The 23,647-nt window shown below is 33.2% G+C and overlaps 1 protein-coding gene across 2 annotated transcripts in view; it reads left to right on the top strand.

Annotated features, from left to right (window-relative positions):
• The window catches only part of LOC101892275 (protein Wnt-5), a 398,457-nt gene extending 375,783 nt beyond the window's left edge, over positions 1-22,674 (top strand). For both annotated transcript variants that reach the window (XM_020036814.2, XM_020036815.2), the window contains 3 exons: positions 17,628-17,730; positions 20,686-20,853; positions 20,922-22,674. In XM_020036814.2, the coding sequence (XP_019892373.1) occupies positions 17,628-17,730; positions 20,686-20,853; positions 20,922-21,109 (459 nt within the window). In that variant the 3' untranslated portion in view covers positions 21,110-22,674. The remainder of the gene's footprint in view (positions 1-17,627; positions 17,731-20,685; positions 20,854-20,921) is intronic.
• Positions 22,675-23,647: the final 973 nt, after the last annotated feature.

The following is a 23,647-nucleotide window of genomic DNA, read 5'->3' as shown; positions in this document are numbered from 1 at the left end:
TATTCAAAGTTCGGCCCGGCCGAACTTACTGCTTTTTACTTGTTTATAAATGTATTCGGGGAAAGCCATAATACTCACAGCATTTACTTTTATATTCAAAATCTGACTTTTAATCATGTTTATATTGAAGACATTAAATGAAAGTTTTAACTTGACCTGAAGCCTTATGAAAACTCAAACTGTTGACCCTTGTTGACCCTTTTGTCCATTTTCTTTACTTTATATGAGATAAGTGATAATTTTTAGAAAATATGTGCGTAAGATACCAGATATAGTTGACCGATTTGATCCACTTCATCATATGTTGAAAAAAAAATATAAAGTAAACCAAACATTTAAAACATTATGAGAATAATTGTTAATCAAAATGTTAACCTTTTGTGGGGGATACAAGAAGTATTACGTATTCACATCAGATCACTGGTGAAGAGAAATATTTGAAAGAAACTCCTTTGTATCTCAAGTTATGAGAGATATAAGTATTGAAAATTATGACTCTTGATGGAGGAGGAAACAGAAGGTATGGACCATTGGCTATCATCTTCATGCCAGATCATGCGTCAGTAAAAAGTTCGAGATGTGTGAAATTTGAAGAGAATTGGATGTTTCTTTCCCATTTTATAAACATTTGGTTGTGGGGAAGGTACATGATGTAGTGGGCCGATATTCTCCCTTTTCCCAACTGACTTAGCACTGATAAGAATATAAGGATTATGCAAATTGATTGATTATGATTATGAAATTGGATTATCCTTTCCTCTTCTATAAAGAAAATTATTTTCCTTGAAAATGTTCAACTTTTGTGGGGGAGGTACCAGAAGTAGTGGACCGATATTGCCCATCTCCGAACTCAATTTAAGTTTGATAATATTATTACGATGCACCAAGTGTGGACCAAATCGTTTGCTACCTTCGAGAATTATCGTGCACAACAGTCAGACGGACAAACGGACGGATTTGGTGGAGGATATTCAAAGTAAGGCCCGGCAGAACATACTGCTTTCTTACTTTGTTTTTAACTAAAGGTTTTAAAAAAGAGAAAAAAAAAAAGACCATACAAAAGTATTTGGATTCAAACGTATTTCATTTTAAACTACAAACTTCAGTAAGATCGTTAGAATGCAGTTAGAGTTTTCAAAAAACAATATAGTGGCTGGAGCCGTTATATGGGGGACATATCAAAACGGGAGCCAGTATAGACAACTTTATACTACAATGATTGTAACCTGTTGCGAGTCTTAAATACCAAATTTGACATAATTTCGTGGGCAACTGTGACTAGGATGATTAGAATATCGCATATCGGTCTATATATGAAATACCGAACCGTTGTATAGAAACCATTGATCAATATGGACAATGTTTTAGCACCGGTTGTAGAACCCATTATGAAGCACAAATACCAAATTTCACACAAATCTATTAGAAAATGTGGCTTAAAACGTCAAAATACCGAACATCTGAATAGAACCCATTATGAACTACAAACACCAATTTTTAGACTAATCCGTGGGAAAATGTAGGTTAAATACGGAATATCAGGAGGTTTCCTTACATGGGGGCTATAAGAAAACGTAGACCTATATATAAAATGTTCCGCCACCGGAGCTAGAACCCATAGTTCAGGCCAATTTTTAGACAAAATTGTGGAAAACATGGACCTATATTAGCAATGTTCGGTCACCGAAGGTGGGACCCATTACTAACAGCAAGTACCATTTTTTAGACAAATCCGTGGAAAAATGTGGCGAAAACCATTAAAAAGACCGAATATCGGGAGGTACCGTTATATGGTGGCTATACGAAAACTTTGACCTGTATATACAATGTTCCGCCACTGGATGTAGAACCCATGACGAACTACAAATACCAATATTTAGAAAAATTGGTGAAAAAATGTGGCTTAAATCATTAATATACCGAATATCCCAATACGTGGGCCGATGTATCTCATTTTCAATACCAACCATCCTGGGCACAATATAAACTGCTTTGCCAAAGTCTAAAACTCTACGTCAAATATTGTGGGCTGTATCGTGTTTTCAACAGACAGACGGACACTGTTAAATCGACTTAGAATTTTACGCTGATCATGAAGATATATATTTTATGGGGTCTATGACGAATATTTAGAGGTTTTAAAAACGGACAAATTTGGTACACCATCCTTTCCAAGGTGGAGGGTGTAAAATACTAATTTTTGTGCTTGAAGTATAATCCACTATAACAGCCCTAAAAATGCAAAAATTATTGTCCTAAAGTCGTTGGAATATTTTTTTTTTTTTTGTAACATCTCTCCAATTCTTTTATAAAATATTCATATTTTTTATTTCCTAAATATGTCATCGGGAGTACTTTAAGTAATTTTCTTCAAAAAATCTGCGGTTGCGGACTATAAGTGAAATATAGCCCCTAAATGTCTTTGTCTTTGAAATGGTTTTCTTAAAAAAAAAAAACAGGATTATTAGCCAAATTACACTTGAAAAATGTATATTTTTATACCCTACAACACTATGTGTTGGGGGTATTATAAGGATTGGTGCAAAAATTATGTAACACCACGAAATATTGGTTTCCCACATAGGAAAGTATATATGGATCTTCCTATCTCGCCGAGCTGAGTCGATCTAGCTATGTATGTCCGTCCGTCCGTCTGTCAGTCTGTCCATGTTAATTTGTAATCACTCCACAGGTCGCAATTATGGTCCGATCTTCACGAAATTTAGAATGGAGGTGGGGCTAGGGTCAGAATAGAACCCTATTTCTTTTGGAGATAATCGCATAATATTTAGGGGTTGAAATGGACCAAAAACTGAAAAAATTTCTGATTTTGCAGTTGCTCTACAGGTCGCAATTATAGACCAATCAAAGCGGAAGTTAGCATGGGGCTAGAATTTAGGGCGGGGAAGAAGCCTACCAATTTGGGTGGTCATCGGATAATATTTAGCGGGTAAAATAGACCATATTTTTTTGTTGAAAAAATTCAAAATTTTTCATTAAACCGCGAATATTTTAAATCCCGGCAAAATCACAAAGCCATGACAAGTTTACTTCTGATCTTTACATTGATGTTAAAATCCAACAAATCGGATATATAGCAAAATATGTGCGATATATATGCCTATCAAAGAAGATATGCTTGAAAGATCTCATATATGTCGAGAACGGCTGAACTGATTTCGACAGTTCTCATTAATTCAGAATGGTCTCTTGGCAGCAAAGAAAAAACGTCTAAAAAATCGCATAAAAATATCTCTCTAATGATGAAAATATTGATTTTGTAATATTTTCTCATATTTTTTCAATTTTGTCATATTTTTGGCATATTTTCATTTTGAATTAAACATTTGGTAATATTTCTACAGCTAACAAAACTAAGTAGTTAGGATATCAAGATATCATATACAGATCGCATTTATGGGCCGAAATTTTGCATGGGGATAAGTTGAGGGTCAGAATAGAAGCCTACTCTTTTTGGAGATGATCGCCATATATTTAGGGATTGAAATGGACCAAAAACTGCAAAATTGTCAGCAGGTCGTAATTATCGCCCGGTACTCACGGACATTTGAATGGGGGTCACCGGACATTGCAAAAGCCAAGCAGTTTTGGATGGCCATCCAAAAATATTCAATGTGTGAAGGAGTTTGCCAACTTTTGTAGACAAAATACGAAAATGTCCATTCCAGTGACTTTTTGGAGAAATCACAAATACGGGAAAGACGCACTTCTGACTATTTCGTTGAAGAATATAGTCAAATGTCTGTATCTCATATAGATGCGTTTCAGTCAAAAACCAATAATACATGTTAATCTTTTGTCACTTCTGAGAGATTATAGGTCTTTGGGAAATATTGGTTCCAGATCTAGGAAGACCATTTACGTGCAACATCTACCAATAAAGTGGAAATGAGCAAATTAGTTTAAGTTGCTATTATTCGAAAATTAGAGAACGAAACCTGATGGTTTTCTTTTATAATTTGTCACAATATCTTGTGGAATTCTTTCGAGTATCTCGCCTATATAAACAGTATCGTTTGCCTTTGCTTACTTGTTTTTTATTTAGTATTATTTGTATAATTGTTTTTAAAATAATTTTCTTTAAAATCAATGAATTTGTCCTAATTATCTCCTATATAGTTTACTTATATATATTTCGTTACCTACGATTATAAATTTACAAGTACCCTTAGTTGTTTCATCGTTAGCCCTAATTCAAATGATTTACCTTTGCTCTTGTTTGAAGCCTCAAATATTGAAATGTCTTCAAGGTTTTCATATCATACACATGGTGTCATAATTCTATTTTCTTTATCTCCAAATCATGTTGTCAATTGTCGAATTATCTCGAAAAAATATATCTTTGTTTGAGATTTAAATTCCACAGCTGGAATATTTTTCAAGCCAAGCTGTCAAAACATTGCTGGCCCCAAAATTTTTCAATTTTATGATTTTTTTGTTTCAATTTTTTTTTATTTTTGTTGCTGCGACATGCCCCCTCAACCATAACATTAAACTCCATTACCACGTTCTTCCATAAAGTTTATAAATTACTCATGATTTTATTGGACATTGATTAAAATCCATTTTACACGATTTTTGCATATTTTTCTTGGGTAAATTTTTCAATTCTTTTTTTTTTTATTAATTTGTCTTGAGTGGAAAAATGTCTTTTGATTGTGATTTTTATGTCCTATTGTTTATAAACGACTTTGCTGTCATTATTCAATTTGTCCACTTGAAATGTTTCCAGTCGTAGCGGTTGGCTAACTGCATGGCCGGCTGGCATTGAAAGGAAAAATGTTGATTTGTCCATGTCATGAGATGTGTGTGTGTGTGCGCTCGCGTTGTGCCTCTCAATGGGAGCGCCTGCTGCCGTTAAGTGGTTAATCTTTTGGCCATTTGTAAATTGTTAGATATGTCATGATTTGTGTCAGCAACGTTTGTTAGCAAAATGTTTTCGTCTATGTTATCATCAATGTTGAAAATGTTGTAAATTGATTTAAACTATTTGATAGGAATGAATTATTGAAATGAAAAATTAAAGACCAAATCGTTACCTAAATACCCATGTGTTTGGAAACAAATTTTTCTTTGGGATCTGAACTTTTTTCCTTCACTACTTTTTCATTTCAATACTAAATATGTGATGTTCCATAACCTTATTCCAAAATACTCTTCATGCAATTATTATATTTTCTCTTATCTCTTTAATATTCCATTTTGCTCAAATTTAAGCATCTTGTCAATTCCACTGCCTTTATCCTCCAGCAAATCCCTTCCAATTAAGTGGGTCAAACAGAAATGAAACACGAAACACTTTCACACAACCAACAATAAAATATCATGAAATGGATATCTGTATTAATTTTTATTTCCTGGAATCAAGTCTTAGTCAATGAATTTTCCCTCTGTCTGATATATGATCTAATGCGAGTGGAGAGCAAAAAAAGAAATTCTCAATTGTTTACTGGATGGGTGGTTTGGTGGGTGTATCAGTATGTGTGTGTTGAGGAGGATGTGCTGGGAATATCAACAACTTGCCTCAATTATTTATTTATTTAATACCCTACGCATTTTTTTTTTTTTTTTTTTTTGTACATGGTAAAGCAATACGGCTGAATTTATTTTCAGGTTCATTCTTTCGCTGACTTTTCATGGCAATTCATTTGGAAGTTAAGTAACATACAAAAGCTTAAGTGAGGAAAATCAGTGAAACGATTTTATTTCACTACATAATCACCTGGCTTTTGAGATAGAGGACAACTTGAAATATTTACGTTTTTTTTTTTTTTTTTTTTTTTTTTTTTCTTATTCAAGGAAAATTAGATGTCCCAGTAAACTTTTTGGTTCAAAAAGAAAAAAATACTACATCAACAGTTATTTCAAATAACAAACGTCTATTTCCAAAATTGTCCTTAAATGTTGATTTCTTTAAGAAATTGGCGAATAAAGTTTCGATAGTCCTTTTAATAGTTTTCTTAGAAAAATTAACAATTTTAACTTCTAGGATCCTTGAAATAATTTTCTTTTTAAAATCGACGTCTTTATCGACCTGGTAATAATTTTCATAAAAATCCCAATTATTGATCTAAGTGCCTTTGAAATAAAACGTCATAAAAAGATCGAATCAAAAGATATGTTTTTGTAAATAGCCTTTTTAAATTGAAAATTTTTGCTCAAAGATCTCTTTAAAAATAGTTCTTAAAATTATTTTAATAAAAAAGACAGAACTACTTTCCTATTACTCCTTCAAATATTACATATGATATTTTTAATAAAAATTCGTGTTTTATTTTCCGGTTTGACTCCTTTAAAAATTTATTTAATAATTTAATTAATTTATATATTTAAAAAAAAATAATAATTTTCCTTTCCTTTAAATTCATGCTTTCTCAATAAAAAACAAAATTTTATCCCTCATTTTTTTTTTTTTTTTTTTTTTTTTTTTTTTTGAAAATCAAACTTTTATTGATCAGAATGTCCTTCAAAACATCCCTCAAATGGTCATCAGAATGTCATTCAACAAAATCTTTAAAATAATCAATTTTTTTATGAAAATGTCATTCCAAAATTCTTTAGACAAAAAATTTGTACTGTCCTTCATTTAAAATTCATTTAAAAAATCAGCGTTTCGGTGATCTGATTGTCATACAAAGAAATCTTTAAACAATATATATTTTGTCTTTCAAAAAATCCTTAAAAAATTGCGTTTCGTTGATCCGAATATCCTTTAAAAAGTTCTTTAAAGAAATCCACTTTTCATTCATCTGAATGTCTTTCAATAAATTATTAAAATTCCACGATTTGTAGATAAGAATATTCCCAAAAAAAATCTTTGAAACAATCCATACTTCAATGATCAGAATGTCCTTCAAAAAATTCTTTAAAAAAAATCCATACTTCCAATAAAATGTCCTTTGAAAAATCTTAGTCTCATTGATAAGTATGTCCTTTAAAAAAAATTATTTAAAAAAATCCCCGTTCCCCTAATAATAATATCCCTTAAAATTTTCATTTAAAAATCCATACTTCCTTGATCAGAATATCCTGCAAAAATTCTTTAAAATATCCAAGTTTTGTTGATCAGAGTTTCCTTAAAAAATTCTGCGAAAATCGACGTTTTGTTGATCGGAGTTCCCTTCGAAAAAAAAAAACTTTTAAAAACCAATTTTTTTAATCGGAGTTTCCTTTTAAAAAATCTTTAAAAAACACGTTTTGTTGATCGAAGTTTTCTTCAAGAAAAAAAAAAACTATAAAAAACCCACGATTCGTTTATCGGAGTTCAAAAATTCTGTGAAAAATTCACGTTTCCTTTAAAAAATACTTTAAAAATCCAAGATTTTTTAATTGGAGTTTTCTTTAAAAAAACACATTTTTCTTCAAAAAACTTTAAAAAATCATCGATTTGTTGATCGGAGTTTCCTTCAAAAAATTTTTCGAAAAATCCACGCATTGTTGGTTGGAGTTTCCTTCTTTAAAGAATCCTTTCCTTCAAAAATTCTTTTAAAAATCCATGGGATCCAGAAAGAAGTTTACTCTATTTTTATTTTTTTTTTTTGTTTGTTTTAAATTGCGTTCTCTTGTTTTTTTTTTTTTTAAAGTTCACTTTTTGTTGATTAGAATGTCCTTCCAAAAATTCTTTAAAAAATCTATAACTCATCCTTCAAAAAAAAAAAAAATCATTAAAAAATCGCGATTCCTTAATCCAAATATCCTTAAAAAATTAATTAAAAAACACAGGTTTCGTTGATCAGAATGTCCTTCAAAATATTCTTCCAAAAGCCATACTTTCTTTATTAGAAGAAAAAATTTCGTAGACAAGAACGACCTTCGATTTTTCTTTTAAATCCTCATTTTGTTTATCCAAATGTTGTTCAAAAAATTGTATGAAAATTCACGGTTGTTAGTCCTAAAAACTCTAGAAAAATCCTTGGTAATTGCTCAGAAAATCCTTAGATAAATTCTTTTGCTTAGTGCGTTCTCTGAACAAACTTTATAAAAAAACAGCAATTATTAATAAAATAGGCCCTCACAAGCCAATTTTTTATGTGTTCAAAATTATTTCTCAGAAAGTCTTTAAAAAAATTGATCAATTGATCAGAAAGTCACTTAGAAAATTCTTTAAAAATTAACATCTCAAAAGTCCTTCAGAATCTATAAAATTCGCAAATGAACCCTGCAAACATTGTTAGAAAATCGACGATTATTGCTCTGAGAGTCCTTAAAAAACCTTCTTAAAAAATTCAAGACTACTCTTCAAAATTGAGGAGAGTCATTTGAGAAAATATTATAAAAAAATATATGACTTTCACTCAATGAAAAATATACGATTTTCCTCAATTAGTCCTTTGTAAAACAAAATATTTAAAAAAATTCACAAAAATCCAAAATTTAGGCATTACGAATTTCTCATGAATAATTTTGCTGGGTTTTGTACTTTTGCCCTCATTCAAATCGCAAAATGATACACAAAACGATTTTCGTATTTTTTTCTGCATATTTCGTTTCTTAAGTATGAGCAGGAGTCTTTGCTATATGTCAAAAGACACATTCTCAATCCCTCCCAAAAAACAGGAAAATAAACTGAATTTCGATTTCTTATTCAAGTTGTCTTTTAAAGGATATAACATTACAAAGCATACCAAGTGGAGTAGAGTTTAACAGAGCACAAAAGCTGAAACAGAATCACGCCTTCACACAAAGTCGTATATAAAACCACAAAAAGCTCTCACACTTACGCAATGATGGAATAACATTCGCAAAGCAAAAAAAAGAAAATACTTGCTGTGATATTGGTGATGGTGAGAAGACGATGGGAAAGAAGAAAAAAGGAAACAATTTAACATGCTAACACATTTCGACACAGATACAGTGCACACGTTCATGCTCTCAGTAGATCCCCATAAAATTTGTCACGTTTTTCCGCACACACACTCACAGGGAGCTAGTCACATGTGTGTGAGAACGCATACGTATGTAGCGCGCAAGAATATGCATTGCAACACAGTTGCCGGGATAAGGATTCGTAAATTCCTTCTTCACAATTTGGCTGAGGACATGTGTGAAAACAGAGCATATTCATAAAGCAATACCTTAGAGAAAAGGGGAGAAAGGAGATTTCCTCAACCATTCGCCCTCTGCCATTAGAACTTAGTCACACAATTAAACATATGTTTCCAAAAAAAAAAAAAAAAAAAAAATCACACCCTCTCCCATCCACACTCAGGCAGTGATAGCAAAAAACGAGTCCCAATCTAAAATATTGGGTGTTGAGTTTTATTTTCGTTATTAAGTCAATCGTAAAGGATAAACCTGAACTATTAAATGTTACATGAAATTGTTATTATATTTGCTTTCTATACACAGCGGCATTATAAATCCTCACACACCTACGAAAACGTGTTTGTGTGTGTGTGCTCCGTCTTTGCCTTTGCATTTTTTTTGCCATTCAATTCTGATACAAATGAGTGGGAACACATTAAGCCATGGAAACGTTTCTATGCCTCAACAACATCTGAAGTTTAAGGTTGAAGATAAAAAGCCAAATATGGTAGCTGAATGAATACATTATTAAAAATATACATTCATAAGTTACGTGAATTATGTTTAGCAGAGTTGTAAAGGTATGCGTTTATCTGTTGTTGGGTCACAGTGGGATACAACAACGATTTTTCAACGAAACCGAAACGATACTGCATATTGCTAGAACCACATAATATACCTCAAAAATGATAAATATTTGATAGAAATATAATAAAAGTATGCTCTAGAAGTGCTAAATGAGCAAACTCGCCGATTGTTTTTCAATGGACAACAGAGTTAATAATTTCATAAGCAAGAGTTTTTGGTTTCCTCCACAATGAATATTATTTTTCCTGACAACAAACATGTAAAAATGCAGTATGTTCGGCCGAGCCGAACTTTTTATGAAATTAAAAAAAAAATAAATACTGTTAAAATCTTAAAAATACCAAATATCTTGACCTGCATAGGCAACTTCCTGTCACAGGCTGTAGTGGCAATTACGAACTGTAAATACGAAATTTGAAACAGTTCCGGTGAATAATGTCGTTAAAATCATTAAACTACCGAATATAATAAGGTACCGTTATATGGGGGCTATTCCTAAAAGTGGACCTAATATAGCCCATTTTCATTAATTTCAAAAATTTTCATACCTGCAGACCAAACATCGTCTTCCAACATCCAATTCCCACATCCAATTTTTTTCCAAGTTCTCAATATAAAATTTCAAAATTTGAACTCTAGCCCTTAATCCAATACCAAATTTAGTGACATTTAGTTCGCATTTTCACAATAATCTACATCTCCATCCTAGACACCAACAGTGATCCAAATTTAGTACTATTTAGTACTTTTTGTACAAATATAGTACGCATTTTCAAAACCACCCCAGATCACAACACCAATTGCCAACAGAGACCTCAATATCAAATTTCGGGATTCCAGCTCTATCTCTTCACTCAATACCCAATTTCGTGCCACTTGGTACTTTTCGAACAATTACAGTACACATTTCCCAACTACCATCATACCTTAACTACGGACACCAACAGAGACATCTATATCAAATTTCAGGTTATTAACCCTTCGCTCAATACCAAATTAAGTACTTTTCGTACAATTATAGTACACATATCTCAATTCCCGATATCAAGAAGGACCTCACTGTCAAATTAGAAGATTTCAGCTCTATTCCTTCATCCAATACCAAATTTAGTTTAGTCTCAATTCCAGTGATCTTAATATAAAATTTCGGGATTCTAGCTCCAATATAACGAATTTAGTACTTTCCGTACAAATATAGAACGAATTCCCAAACCTTCGCCAAATCTAAAACACAGATACCATCAGTAATCTAAATATCAAATTTCAGAATTTTACCGCAATCCCCTAAACTAACACCAAATATAGTACCATTTAGCAATTTTCGCACATTTGCAGTACACATTTATGAAACCACCTTCATATGTCCAGAACAGCGACCCTAATACCAAAGTTTAGATTTCAAACACTATCTGTTCACCCAATAGCAAATTTTTCCAAATATAGTATTATTTAGTACTTTTTGTAAGCTTTTTGTACAAACACGTCTTTATCACCCTAGTACTCTACGGATCAAATCCGTTTTGCGACATTCGGAGTCGATATAGGGGTGTCCGTCCGTGGCTTGAGCGCACGATAGCTCTCAAAGGAAGTATCCGATTTGGCTCAAACTTGGTACATCGTAATATTATAGTCAAAAATAGATCAAGTTCGAAGATGAGCATTACTGGCCCACTCCTTCTGCTGCCTGTCCCACAAAAGGTCAACATTTTCACAGAAACAAAACTTACCGTACAAAACGCGGAAGGATCATCCAATTTTGTAAAAACTTCGCAAATCCCAATTTTATCAGTGCTATGTCAGGTGCCAAAATCGACAATATAGAACCACTCCATCAAGTACCTACAAAGGGGCAAAATTTTGAATAAAATTATAAAATGTGATTGTAAAATAAGAAATAAGAGTCTGATTGTCTAAAAATTTCGTAGATCTCAATATTTTTATCAACACAAGAACTAGTGTGGAGGTCGGATGCATCTGCTCACTCCTTCTGGTACCTTCAACATTTTGAATAATTATAACTCTTAGAGAATGCGAAGCATCGGATCCCTTCCAAACTTCGCATATTCCAATATTTTTACTAACACAATTTCTGGTGTGACGATGATACCATCCCTTCTGGTACCTCCTTCACAAAGGGTCACAATTGTCAGTATTATATATCTCATAACTTGCGAAACATATCAGCGATTCTTTTTAAATCTAAACCTCTAAACATACCTCTTTACCATTATTTTTATAAATATTAGATTAAGTGGAGTACCTCGGTCCGCTATATATGGTACCTCACGTATATTTCAACATTTTACAAATCTTATTACATATCTTATGAAATGTGAAAGAGGTGGTCAATATAGTACAAATCTAGCGCGCTGTAATATTTATTTCAGACTTAGGTCAGAATCGAAATGGAAACACCTCCATAAAGGGCCAACAGTTTGAATAATCATAACGAAGGGCTGGCGGTATACGTCAGTCTGAAACCCCTACTGATACTATTTTTCTCAACCACCGCCATTCTATGGAGGGTATATTTGTGTTTGTAACTCCTCGAAATATTTATGATAGAAATATTTAGAATATATATTCTGGATCAGCAAAAAGTCTAAAACGATTTAGCGATGTCCGTCTCTCCGTCCATCTGTCTGTTGCAATCACGCTATTTTCCAAACCAATTGAGATAGAAGGCTCAAATTTTTCACACATGTGTATTTTCCCAGTAGACCCATTAAGTTCGTAAATGGGCCATGTCAGTCCACGTTTTCATACAGCCCCCATATAACGGTACCTACCATTTTCAAATTTCGAATTTTTCAAATTTCCTATTCGAAGTTTGTAATGGATACTACAGCCTATGCCTAAAAATTTCATATGCAGGTCCACGTCTTCTTATAGCCCCCATATAACGGTACCTCCCGATATTCGATATTTTCATGATTTCAGCGACATATATGACAGAAATTTTTGTATGCAGGTCCTCGTTTTGGTATAGCCCCCATATGACGGTACCTAGCAATACTCGGCATTTTTATTATTTATGCGACATTATTCACCGGAATTGCAACAAATTTCGTATTTAAAGTTCCTAATGGGTACTACACCCTATGACAAAAAAATCGTATGTAGGTTAACGTTTTCGTATATCCCCCATATAACGATACATTCCGATATTCGGTATTTTGATAAATTTAGCGACATTATTCACCGGAATTGTTTCAAATTTGGTATTTGAAGTTCGTAATGGGTGCTACAGCCTATGACAAAAAATTTAATGCAACCTATGCGTAACCTATGCGTAAAAATTTCGTATGCAGATCCATGTCTTTGTATAGCCCCCATATAAGGGGTTTAAATTGAGAGGTATATTTCCACGTTTTTTTTTTTTTTGTTTTTGCAAATTTTCAAGTTCCTTATGCATTTGTCCAATCTTTATAGTCATATGTCTTTGTTTTAGGTTATTTTCAGTTTCTATGTTTTTTTTTTCAATTTTCAATAAAATTTCCGTCGATTTTCTTGTAATTTCCAATTTAGTTTTCCTCGTGCAATGCCTATCACCCATGTAAATCTGCCTCACATCAATGCAGTCTTTTACTGTCGTCGATACATATTTATATACACGAGTACATAAATATTACTTTCCTTACACCCCCCCTCATCACACATTGTGGAAAAAAGTGTAAATCTGTGTGTGTGCGTGTTGGTGAAATAAATTCACATTACCCAAGTACTTATTAATGTGATTTCATTCGCATTCAAATGTTTGTCACCCAAACGTATTAAGTTGTTCTTTTATGCAACATTTGCGTTCATTTCAAGCTTAAAGGATATTCAATGGCTTCAATTATATTGGTTTGTAGACAAGCGTGTCTACGCCATAAGAGCAGACAGAGTATGTATACAAGAACGAATGAATAAAGTTGAGCATTTGCACCCTTTGCCTACCAAATCACATGTTGACTGCTAAATATATTTTTTTTTTTTTGAAAAATAGAAAAAAAAATATATAAATTCCCTAACATGCTGACAAACACGTAGCAGCATAGAGCAGCACTCTAGCCAAATGGTTTCCAAATACTACATATATTCTTTTGTCTCCTCAGATATTGCAAATATTTTTCACAGACTTGTTCTTCATCCCTCTCTGCTATGCCATCTGTAACTGTAACATTTTCTTTCTTTTTTTTCCAAAACTGAGTAAGACACAAAAAGTAAAATCCATATTTCACATTTTTGGCCAACATTTTTTGCTCCGCTCTCCTTTTTTTTATTCCATTGTCATTTCTTAGCTATTTTCCAACCATTCAACCCTGACAATGTCTTTTCAATGCATTTTTGTTCTTGCCCTGTCTTCTACCGATTATTTGTTTCAAAGAAAATCGAAAGAAAGAATCTTTGTGGATGTGGAAGAAAAAAATCACCACTTTCTGTTACCCTTGGTGTGGTATGGCAATGAAGTTTTACAAATGCCTTGCATATTGTCTCGCAAAAATGCATAGATTGTTATTTTTCGGTATGGCGGTATGCATGTCTGAGTCTTTCGGTACTGAAGAGCAAAAACAAAAACGAAATCATAAATTTCCCTAGGATTTCATATTTCTTTGACATTTGTCGTAAACGCTTACAAGCGAGACGATAGTTTAATGTAGAACAAAAAGAGAGGAAAATGGGAAAATGCCATTGATAAAACTATCACACAGTTTGAAAATGAAATCACCAGAACAGCATGAATGGCAAACGCATTTTCTCCTTTATTGGACTTTAATACTTTTGCAGGAGAGGGAGGGAAACATTCTTTTTTTCCACAAATGCATGTGAACTTTGAGAGAAAGTTGTCCGAACTGTAAATGGTCATAATGAATTGTGAATATGAATCAATGTTGCCAAGATAGTGATCTTAGATTGTTTGGTGGGATGGCAGGTTTTATACAGGTTGCCATAACGGAAGGGACCAGCACTACATAAAAAATAAGAAATTGACTGACTGACTTAACAATTCATCAACGCCCAGACGAAACGGATGAAGCTAGAATCTGCAAAATTTTGAGTAAGGGTCACCCTTGGTCCGAAGGGGTCAGATAAAGTTGGGTTTTGGGAAATTCGTACTAGAACGGTACGAAAGTATTTGAGGAGGCATTAGAGCTAGAACTCTTAAATTTGGAATGAGGGTCACTAATGGAGTGAATGATAGATGTACCGAAGGGATTTTAGAAAATTCGCTCTATAAGTGTACGAAAAATAGTAAAATGTGAATGGTGAGACCTAAAAACTTGAAATTTTGAATGGAATTCGAGGTTGAGAAGTAGAGTCGATGTAAAGAGGTAGGAAGTGTGTAATCATGTATACGAAAAGTATTAAACGGTACTTAATTTAGTACAATTTGAATTTGAGGGAAGGGATGGAGCTGGAATCCTGAAATTTGAAATTAAAATTAGTGGCAGAGTATAGCGTTGGGATATGGAGGTAATTTTAGAATTGTTTACTTATGTGCACGAAAAGTACCAAATATTACTAAATTTGGTACAATTTTGATTTGGGTGAACCGATAGAGATGGAATTCTGAAATTTAAAAATAAGATTAATATTACGTTTTTGGACTGAGGAATAGAGGTAGTTTTGTAAATTCGTACTTATTTGTATAAATGGTACAAAATTTGGTACAATTTAAATTTTTTGAAGAGCCAATAGAGTTTGTAACCTGAAATTTATAAATAAAATTACTATTGCATTGCAGGACAAAGGAATGTAGGTAGTTTTGTATGTATGTATGATTTTTTGTACTTATCTGTACTACAGGGTGAGATAAAAAAAAAACTCCCACAAAGTCAAACGCCATAATTTCTACTTTTTTTAATTTTATTGAATGAAAGCAAAAAATGTCGAAAATAGCATTAAATTTTACAATAAGTTTAGATTTGTTCAAATTGGTCACCTTTGGCATGAATTATGGCCTTTAAACGGCCAATGAAACCGTCACACGCTGCCCGAATGTTGCTCAGCGGCATTTTGGCCCATTTCCGGCGAAGCGCTTGCTTGAGGTGATCGACACTTTTGTACTTTTTAGTGCCAACCTTGGTGGCCGTTGTGCGCTGGAAATGAAGCGCGGAACCTCCTGCTGGAATGTTCAAGGTCTGCGGCCAAAATGTTTGCGTGCCCAAGGCTTTAATACACCCTCCAGAATATTTTCGCGATAATATTCGGCATTTATTCTGATAGTCGATTAATGAGAGCAGAATGACCATCAGCTGTTATGGCTGCCCACGCCATCACCATGGCCGGCGCTTGAGTTCTGGGGCCAACCGAATGTCCTCATTTTCAGCTGACCACTTTGGCAAGTATACACGATCATTTTGTTTGTTTACAAACTGCTCGCCCTTTCGACCAAGCGAATCAACTCTTCAGGTCTTTTGAGTCTATTTTCTTTCCGTAGCGGTGTAAGGTATTCCACTTTTTAGAATTTCAATGGCTTTACCCCGAGCTTCTTTTTTTAATTTTTGTGGAATGGAATATTGCGATATGTTCAGCTCACGAGCCATTTTTCGGCCACTGCGACCTTGGACATTCCAACAGGAACCTCCTGTTGGAATGTCCAAGGTCTGCGGCCAAAAGGTTTGCGTGCCCAAGGCCTTTAAACACCCTCCAGAATATTTTCGCGATAATATTCGGCATTTATTCTGATGCTACGGTCGATTAATGCGAACAGAACGACCATCAGCTGTTATGGCTGCCCACGCCATCACCATGGCCGGCGCTTGAGTTCTGGTGGCCAACCGAATGTCCTCATTTTCAGCTGACCTCTTTGGCAAGTACACACTATAATTTTGTTTGTTTACAAACTGCTCGCCCTTTCGACCAAGCGAATCAACTCTTCAGGTCTTTTGAGTCTATTTTCTTTCCGTAGCGGTGTAAGGTATTCCACTTTTTAGAATTTCAATGTCTCGGGGTAATCCTTTTTTTAATTTTTATGAAATGGAATATTGCGATATGTTCAGCTCACGAGCCATTTTTCGGCCACTGTGACGAGGGTTTCGATCAAGTCGCTTCTTTGCTTTTTGTACCATTTCTGCAGATGTTGCTGTTTGTCCTCCATCCACTTCCTTGACTTCGGGCTACGCTACCAGTTGGGAGTTGCGAGTCTCCAAGTCTCTTAATATAAACTGCATATTCCGCATACGAAGTTGCGCCATTTGCTAGTACCTTTGATAAACTATTACTAGAAACCTCCGAATGTTATCAAATTTTGCACTAAAAGTAATTCAAAACTTTTAAACTTCACGACGATTTTTTCTTAATTCCGTAAATCTAAATAAATTCCGAACTTCAAATGCCAAAGTCGCTACAATCATCAAAATACCGAACGTGGACCTGCATGACCCATTTTCAATACCAAAAGCCCTGCAGTTATAACTCATTTCGTTCGGAAGATATAATGATTTCCACAGACGTACGGACATCGTAGTATCGACATAGAATTTTATGCTGATCGGGAATATATATACTTTGTGGGCTCTAAAATGTATATTTCGAGGTGTTACAAACGAAATGACAAACTTAATACACCCTCCATACTATGGTGGAGGGTGTAAAAATCAAATCGCATTAAAGTGTCATAAATGAAACGACTGCATTTACTCTATTTGTGCAGATTTTCCACTCTCCAATTTACATTTGAACGAACAAGCAAAAAAAAATCAAAAGAAAAATTACATTTTCCCTAAATCTTTGCTTCCAGATTTTTTGCATACCCATAAATTTCCTTCCATAATAGCCAACATGAAATACATCTTTTAAAACAATGCAGAAGAAAGCAAAAATTCCACCATTATAAACTTATTTTATGCAAGTTTAGCGAAAAATTCTCTTCTTTGATTTCCTTGCTTCTTTTCGTTCTTCTTTCCTTTCACTCATAAAACGGATACTTTTTTTAGTCTCAAAAATATTCACATAAATTTAATTTGTTATTGAATTTTCTCTTCTTTTTTCGTTTCGTTTTTTTGCAGGCGGTTATTAAGAAGACCCGCATAACATGTAAATGTCATGGCGTTTCCGGTTCATGTAGTTTGATAACCTGTTGGCAACAGTTGTCATCGATAAGAGAAATTGGTAAGTTTTTGCGGTTTTTATGGGTGTGTGTGTGTGTCGGTGTGTGAGTGTGGCAGGAAGGCAGCCAACCAACGAACCATTAAATTATGCAGCAATGTAATGACAAACTATGGATATTGAGATGCATTTCATGCTGCTGCAGTTGCTGACTTAAAAGTTAACTGACCCACATCTATTTGCATATTTTGATAGGAAGCAGAAGAAGAAGGAGCAGGAAATTCCTCAAATTGTTAGGGCAATGTTAGAGGGACAATGTCAATTAAAATAAACAGAATGTCATTCTGTTGCCAATTAAGCAGACAATTTCCAGAGAATACTTTAGTGATTTACAATTAGTAATATAACAACAGTAGGGGGTTTCGTGGAATTTATGCCATACTGGATGCAACACATCGAAAATTAATAGATACAAAATGTCCTTTAAGTAATCTTGAAGTGAAAAGGAAATGTTAGGGGGTATTTATAAAGTCATTAGGTATAATTTCATACGAAATCAAATTAAAGTGTACTACCGGCAAAATTCCTAAGATTTCCAATTAAAACAGTTTTTTGTTGATTAACTCTTTTATAAACATTTGTATAACACTTTCATATTATGTTACTTAACATAAATAAATGAGGATAACACAGTGTAGAAACAATACAATCTTATCGATATGTTACATTGCTTCGAGGTGCATGTCTTTGATAAGGATAATACAGGTTGTGTGCATATCTCCGCTGAGTTAAGATTTATCGTACAATTCAATCGTAGTCCGCACTAAATTAACTGGTTGAGAAGTTGGAAAATGTTGCCAATTTAGTATTTAACTAATCCGGATAGAACGGAAGTTAACCCTTTGGTCTCCAAAATATTACCACAGGCAACTTGTTTTTGGTCTTGTTCATAAATAAAAAGAAAAATCGAAAACTTTCTGTTTGTCAAATTTTTAACCATTTTATTTATAATTCAAAGACAAAAATGTGTTTGTTATGATTTTTAGTGTACAGTCCAAAATATTTAATTCGTACCCTCCACTAAGATTCTTGTTGGACTTGCAACACCTTGAAGTATACATTTTACTTAACTCGAAGTGTACATATTCTCTATCGCCATAACATTCTATGTGGATTTGGCAATGTCCGTCCTTCTGCGGAATTCACGCTAGATTCCGAACGAAATGAAGTCCTATGACAGAAAATATCCTGTACAGGGCCACATCTTCATATAATACCCATATATATTGGTTCCTCCTAACATTCGGTATTTTGTCACCGCAATTGTTTCAAATTTGGTATTTGGAGTTGACCCAATATTGTGATGATATTAGCTACCAGTTTTCTTTGGAGTTCTTTATAGGTAACTCCTTCCCTGGCATATAATTGGCTGTAAAGGTTCACGTTTTCATATAGTGAGTGAAATGTATTATTCCGAAAATAAAACAAGAAAAAAAGCCGTAAGTTCGGCCCGACCGACCTTTCAAATACTAAATTTGAAACAATTCGGTGAATAATGTCGCTAAAATCATCAAAATATCGAATATCGGGAGGTACCGTTATATGGGGGCTATACTAAAAAGTGGACCTACATGGCCCATTTTCAATACCAAAAGTCCTGCATACATAATATACACTTTAGTAAAATTTTATCAATCTACTTCATATCGTTCGGAAGCTAGAGTGATTTCCACAGACGGATAGGCGGACGGACATCTCTAAATCGACATAGAATTTTATGCTGATCAAGAATATATCTACTTTTTATGGTCTAAAATGTATATTTCGAGGTGTTACAAACGGAATGACAAACTTAATGTACCCTCCATACTATGGTGGAGGGTATATTATACATAGGCTCGTTCTTATATATATATATAGCACCATCTTTAATTTTCCGTATTTTGAAGGTTGTAGCTGTTATAAATAGGTATATTTTTTAATTTTTCCAGCAAAGACAGGCGCTTTATATGCCCATCGATTTAATTTGGTTTCGAAGCCTTAGACACATTTCCGAAGTGCGAAGTTTTTTATTTTCAAGCGCCTTGAGAAAAAACCTCACCCCTAATGTTTTTAATATACAGGTTCCTGAACACATTTCTGCGCCCCCCAAAATGAAACACATTAAAAAAAGTGCAAAAATAGAACCAATTCGGCTGGAAAGAACTTATAACCAAATTCTAAGAAATTGAAATTTCTGTTATATGGGAGCTATGCCTATATTGCCTTTTTTTCAAAGAACCCGAACAAGAAAAATACAGCTGATCAATCATGGGCCTTGATTGTTGTTTGAGAATGTTTGATCTACCCATTAAGAACTGATATGTTAAATTGAAGCTGAGTGGCTTGGAAAACGGTACCGAAACTTTTGCAATACCTAAAAGGATTTCTGAGAGTATTTCTCTTTGAAAAAATAAACCAACACTGATTTTTTTTTTTTTTTTTTTTTTTTTGCAAGGAAAAAATATATCCTCAGGGAACCCGTTTTGGAAAATTACTTCTAATTTTGTCAAAAGTGATTTGCATTTTTGAAAAACCAAAAATCATGTGGCATAGCCAAGTTAATGTACTCTATATCTTATTGTGGAAGGTATACTCTCAGATATTCTGAGGAAGTATGTTTTTGTAAAAATAAGTGTTCAAAAAGATGATCCCTTTTGAATTCATGAATACAAAGATAGATTTTTTCAAACAAAATTTTTATACAATTGCAATTCTGTTCTTTTGCAACCCGACCAAAATTTGGTACTTTTTATCTAGCAAAACGAATAATGGCAACTCCGCCTACTTTACACGGTCTTATCGACATTTATAATGCACTCTAAAAAATCCAACTTTTATATTTTGTACATTTATTATGCATATTTTTAGGGTTCATACTAAAAATAATGATTTATGTCTTGGCTAGCCATTTTAACGGCATTACCAACATTTCGAACAGCTATTAATTTTACCTCGTTTATTTCCATCATCCCTTAGGTGACTATTTGCGTGAAAAATACGAAGAATCCACAGAGGTGAAACTAAACAAACGTGGGCGATTACAAGTCAAGGATCCACAATTTAAAGTACCCACAGCCCATGATTTGGTGTATTTGGATGAAAGTCCTGATTGGTGTCGAAGTAACAAACAGCTACAATGGCCGGGTAAGTGTATCAGAATTTGGAAATCCTCAATAGGAAAAACTTATTTATTGTGGTCTTCTCTTTCAAAGGAACACATGGTCGAGTTTGTAACAAGACATCAAATGGCCTGGATGGCTGTGGTATCCTGTGTTGCGGCCGGGGTTATAATACCAAAAATATTGTGGTGCGAGAACGATGCAATTGCAAGTTCCATTGGTGTTGTCAAGTTAAATGTGATGTTTGTGTGAAAGTGATTGAGGAGCATACGTGTAAATAATTCTAATTTACTCTATGGACAATTTTTAGTTTATTATTTTATTTTGCAAAACTAAATTTAAAATGTAAAAAACAACACTCACACAAAGAAAATTATGTAAGGAAATTTATTAATTTTTAATAACATTTGAATTTCGTTTAAGATACATAAAGGAAAAGCTTAAATTTAAAAATTAGCTTATAAAAACCACTCACAATAATTATTTTTTGGAGTTTATTTCAAGCAAGAAAGAAACAAGAATGCAGAAAAAAACTAATTTATTTAACAACAAACATATTATCCTAATAAATAAGTTAAAAACAAAAAATAAAATATATTGTGACAGACAGACAGCAACAAAAAAATGTTATATTTCTTGATAAATATTGCAAAGAAAATAAAAATAAAACAAAAACATAAAATTGAAATATAATTCCATACCCTCTAAGCTAGACTTAACTGTAATTTTAAGCATCACGTCCCAAAAAAAAAAAAAAAAACAGACCAGCCCCACATTGTATTTATTGAAAACCCGAAGGAAAAAAAGAAAATACTGAAAATAAAATGATAATAGTTTTAGTAAAATGCTAAATAATATACATATATTTAAACGATAATTATAAAACTTGAATTTAATTTGAAATTTTGTAATATACTTATTCTAATTTTTAAGATTGTAGAATGTAAAACGAATAAAAGAAAAGAAACGAAATTCAAGGCATTTCGAAAATGTAATCGAAATATTTGCATTTATCAGCCACCCACACAAGCACACCCATCCACATACACATAGACACATGAAGCAGCTCGAATAATATATTCTTTTAAATTACAATAATTCAATTTTTTTTATTAATTTATGTTAAAAAAACTTAAATATTTTATCTTAATAATTAAACTACTTATATATTTATTTAAAATAAATTTTTTAGTTGATTTTTTGTTTTTATATTTTTATATACAACAATTTTTAGGTTAGTTTGCTTCTAAGTGACATGGAAGAGTTATTTTTGGCATATATTCACTATAAACATACAATTTAGTACATTTCATATTCATTGGTAGTTTTTCAATTTTTTTTAATCCATACTCAGGATAATTTTTAAATTAGCCTAAAAATTCATACAAAAAAGGGCATGGCGTATAGATTGGTTTTGTTTATAGCGAAAGTGACTTAAACTCATTTTTATAAAAATAAACAGACATCCGAAGAACTCGCTCGAATTTCTACAGAGATTGAAACTAACTCCATTTCGAAGGAGAGTACTCCTGAGAGCAGAAAAAATAAGCAAATTCAATTTTCGATGTCGCTCGAATATGATTGTGGATATTGTCTTTGCTTTTGAGTGGGAGCAAAATTCGTTCAAAATCGAGTGGAATCTACTCTTACCGAGCACTTTTTTAGTTTTTGTCATACCGTTATATACCATATATTCTATGTATGTAAGTGTATTTTTGTGCGCAGGATCACCCCCCCCCCCACTTTCCAAATCTTCTACAATACAATGCAACATAGATTGCTGTTACAGACACACACAAATCAGAAAAAAAATATATTTATACCCTCCACCATACATAGTATGGAGGGTATATTAAGTTCGTCATTCCGTTTGTAACTCGTCGAAATAATAATTTCAGACATAATAAAGTATATATTCTTGATCAGCGTAAAAATCTCCTGTCTGTTTGTTTTGATCACGGTAGAGTAAAAACGAATAAAGATAGGAAGCTAATGTTTTGCACAGATCAGTCTTTTGTCTACAGGCAGGTGAAGTTCGAAGAAGGACTATGTCAGTCCACGATATCGTATAGCTCCCACATAACTGTACCCCCGATATTCCGTGTTTTGAAGATTGTAGCTAACATTTTCAATGAAATTGTCTGAAAATCCACAAAAGGAGTTCTTCTGGGTATGTTATGCCCTGGAAGAGTATTGTATATATAGGTCCACGATATCGTGTATCCCCCATATAATGGTACCTCCCTATATTCGGTATTTTGATGATTTTAGCTATATTTTTTAATGGAATTGTCTAAAAATCCATGCTAGCAGTTCTTTCTAATTTGGATTTTACAAATTTTAGGGACACTATTTCGAATTTTGTATTTAGAGTTCCTAATGGGAACTACAAACAGAAAATTGTCTACGCAGGTCCAATTTTTTGCAATATTGGTTCATGATAGCAAGTATCCCTCTTACCTCATATTATATAATAGAATTATATTAAATTCGTTATTTAGAGTGTGTAATGGGATGGCAGAACGTGGTCTATATAGGTCTACGTTGTCGTATAGCTCTCATACAACGGTACTTGATGTTTTAAGTAACATTATCAACGGAATTGGCTATTTCAGCTTAAAAGAGTTTATAGATTTCAGAACAGTGTTGGCATGTTTGTTCGGAATACCATAGTATTTTGCTGTTGCAAAATAGTTAGGCTTAATTCCATTATTGTTGTTTTTATTAAAAACAATGTTTGTTTATTAGTGGAGAACGATGGTAATGTTTACCAGGGTGTAAGACAGGGAATACCTAGGTTTCGGAAAGAGCCACCAATC

The sequence above is a fragment of the Musca domestica genome, unplaced genomic scaffold (assembly GCF_030504385.1).
Source record: "Musca domestica strain aabys unplaced genomic scaffold, Musca_domestica.polishedcontigs.V.1.1 16, whole genome shotgun sequence".
Lineage (NCBI taxonomy): Eukaryota > Metazoa > Arthropoda > Insecta > Diptera > Muscidae > Musca > Musca domestica.
The sequence above is the reverse complement of the archived record's forward strand: the minus strand, read 5'-3'. Positions and strand labels throughout refer to the sequence as shown.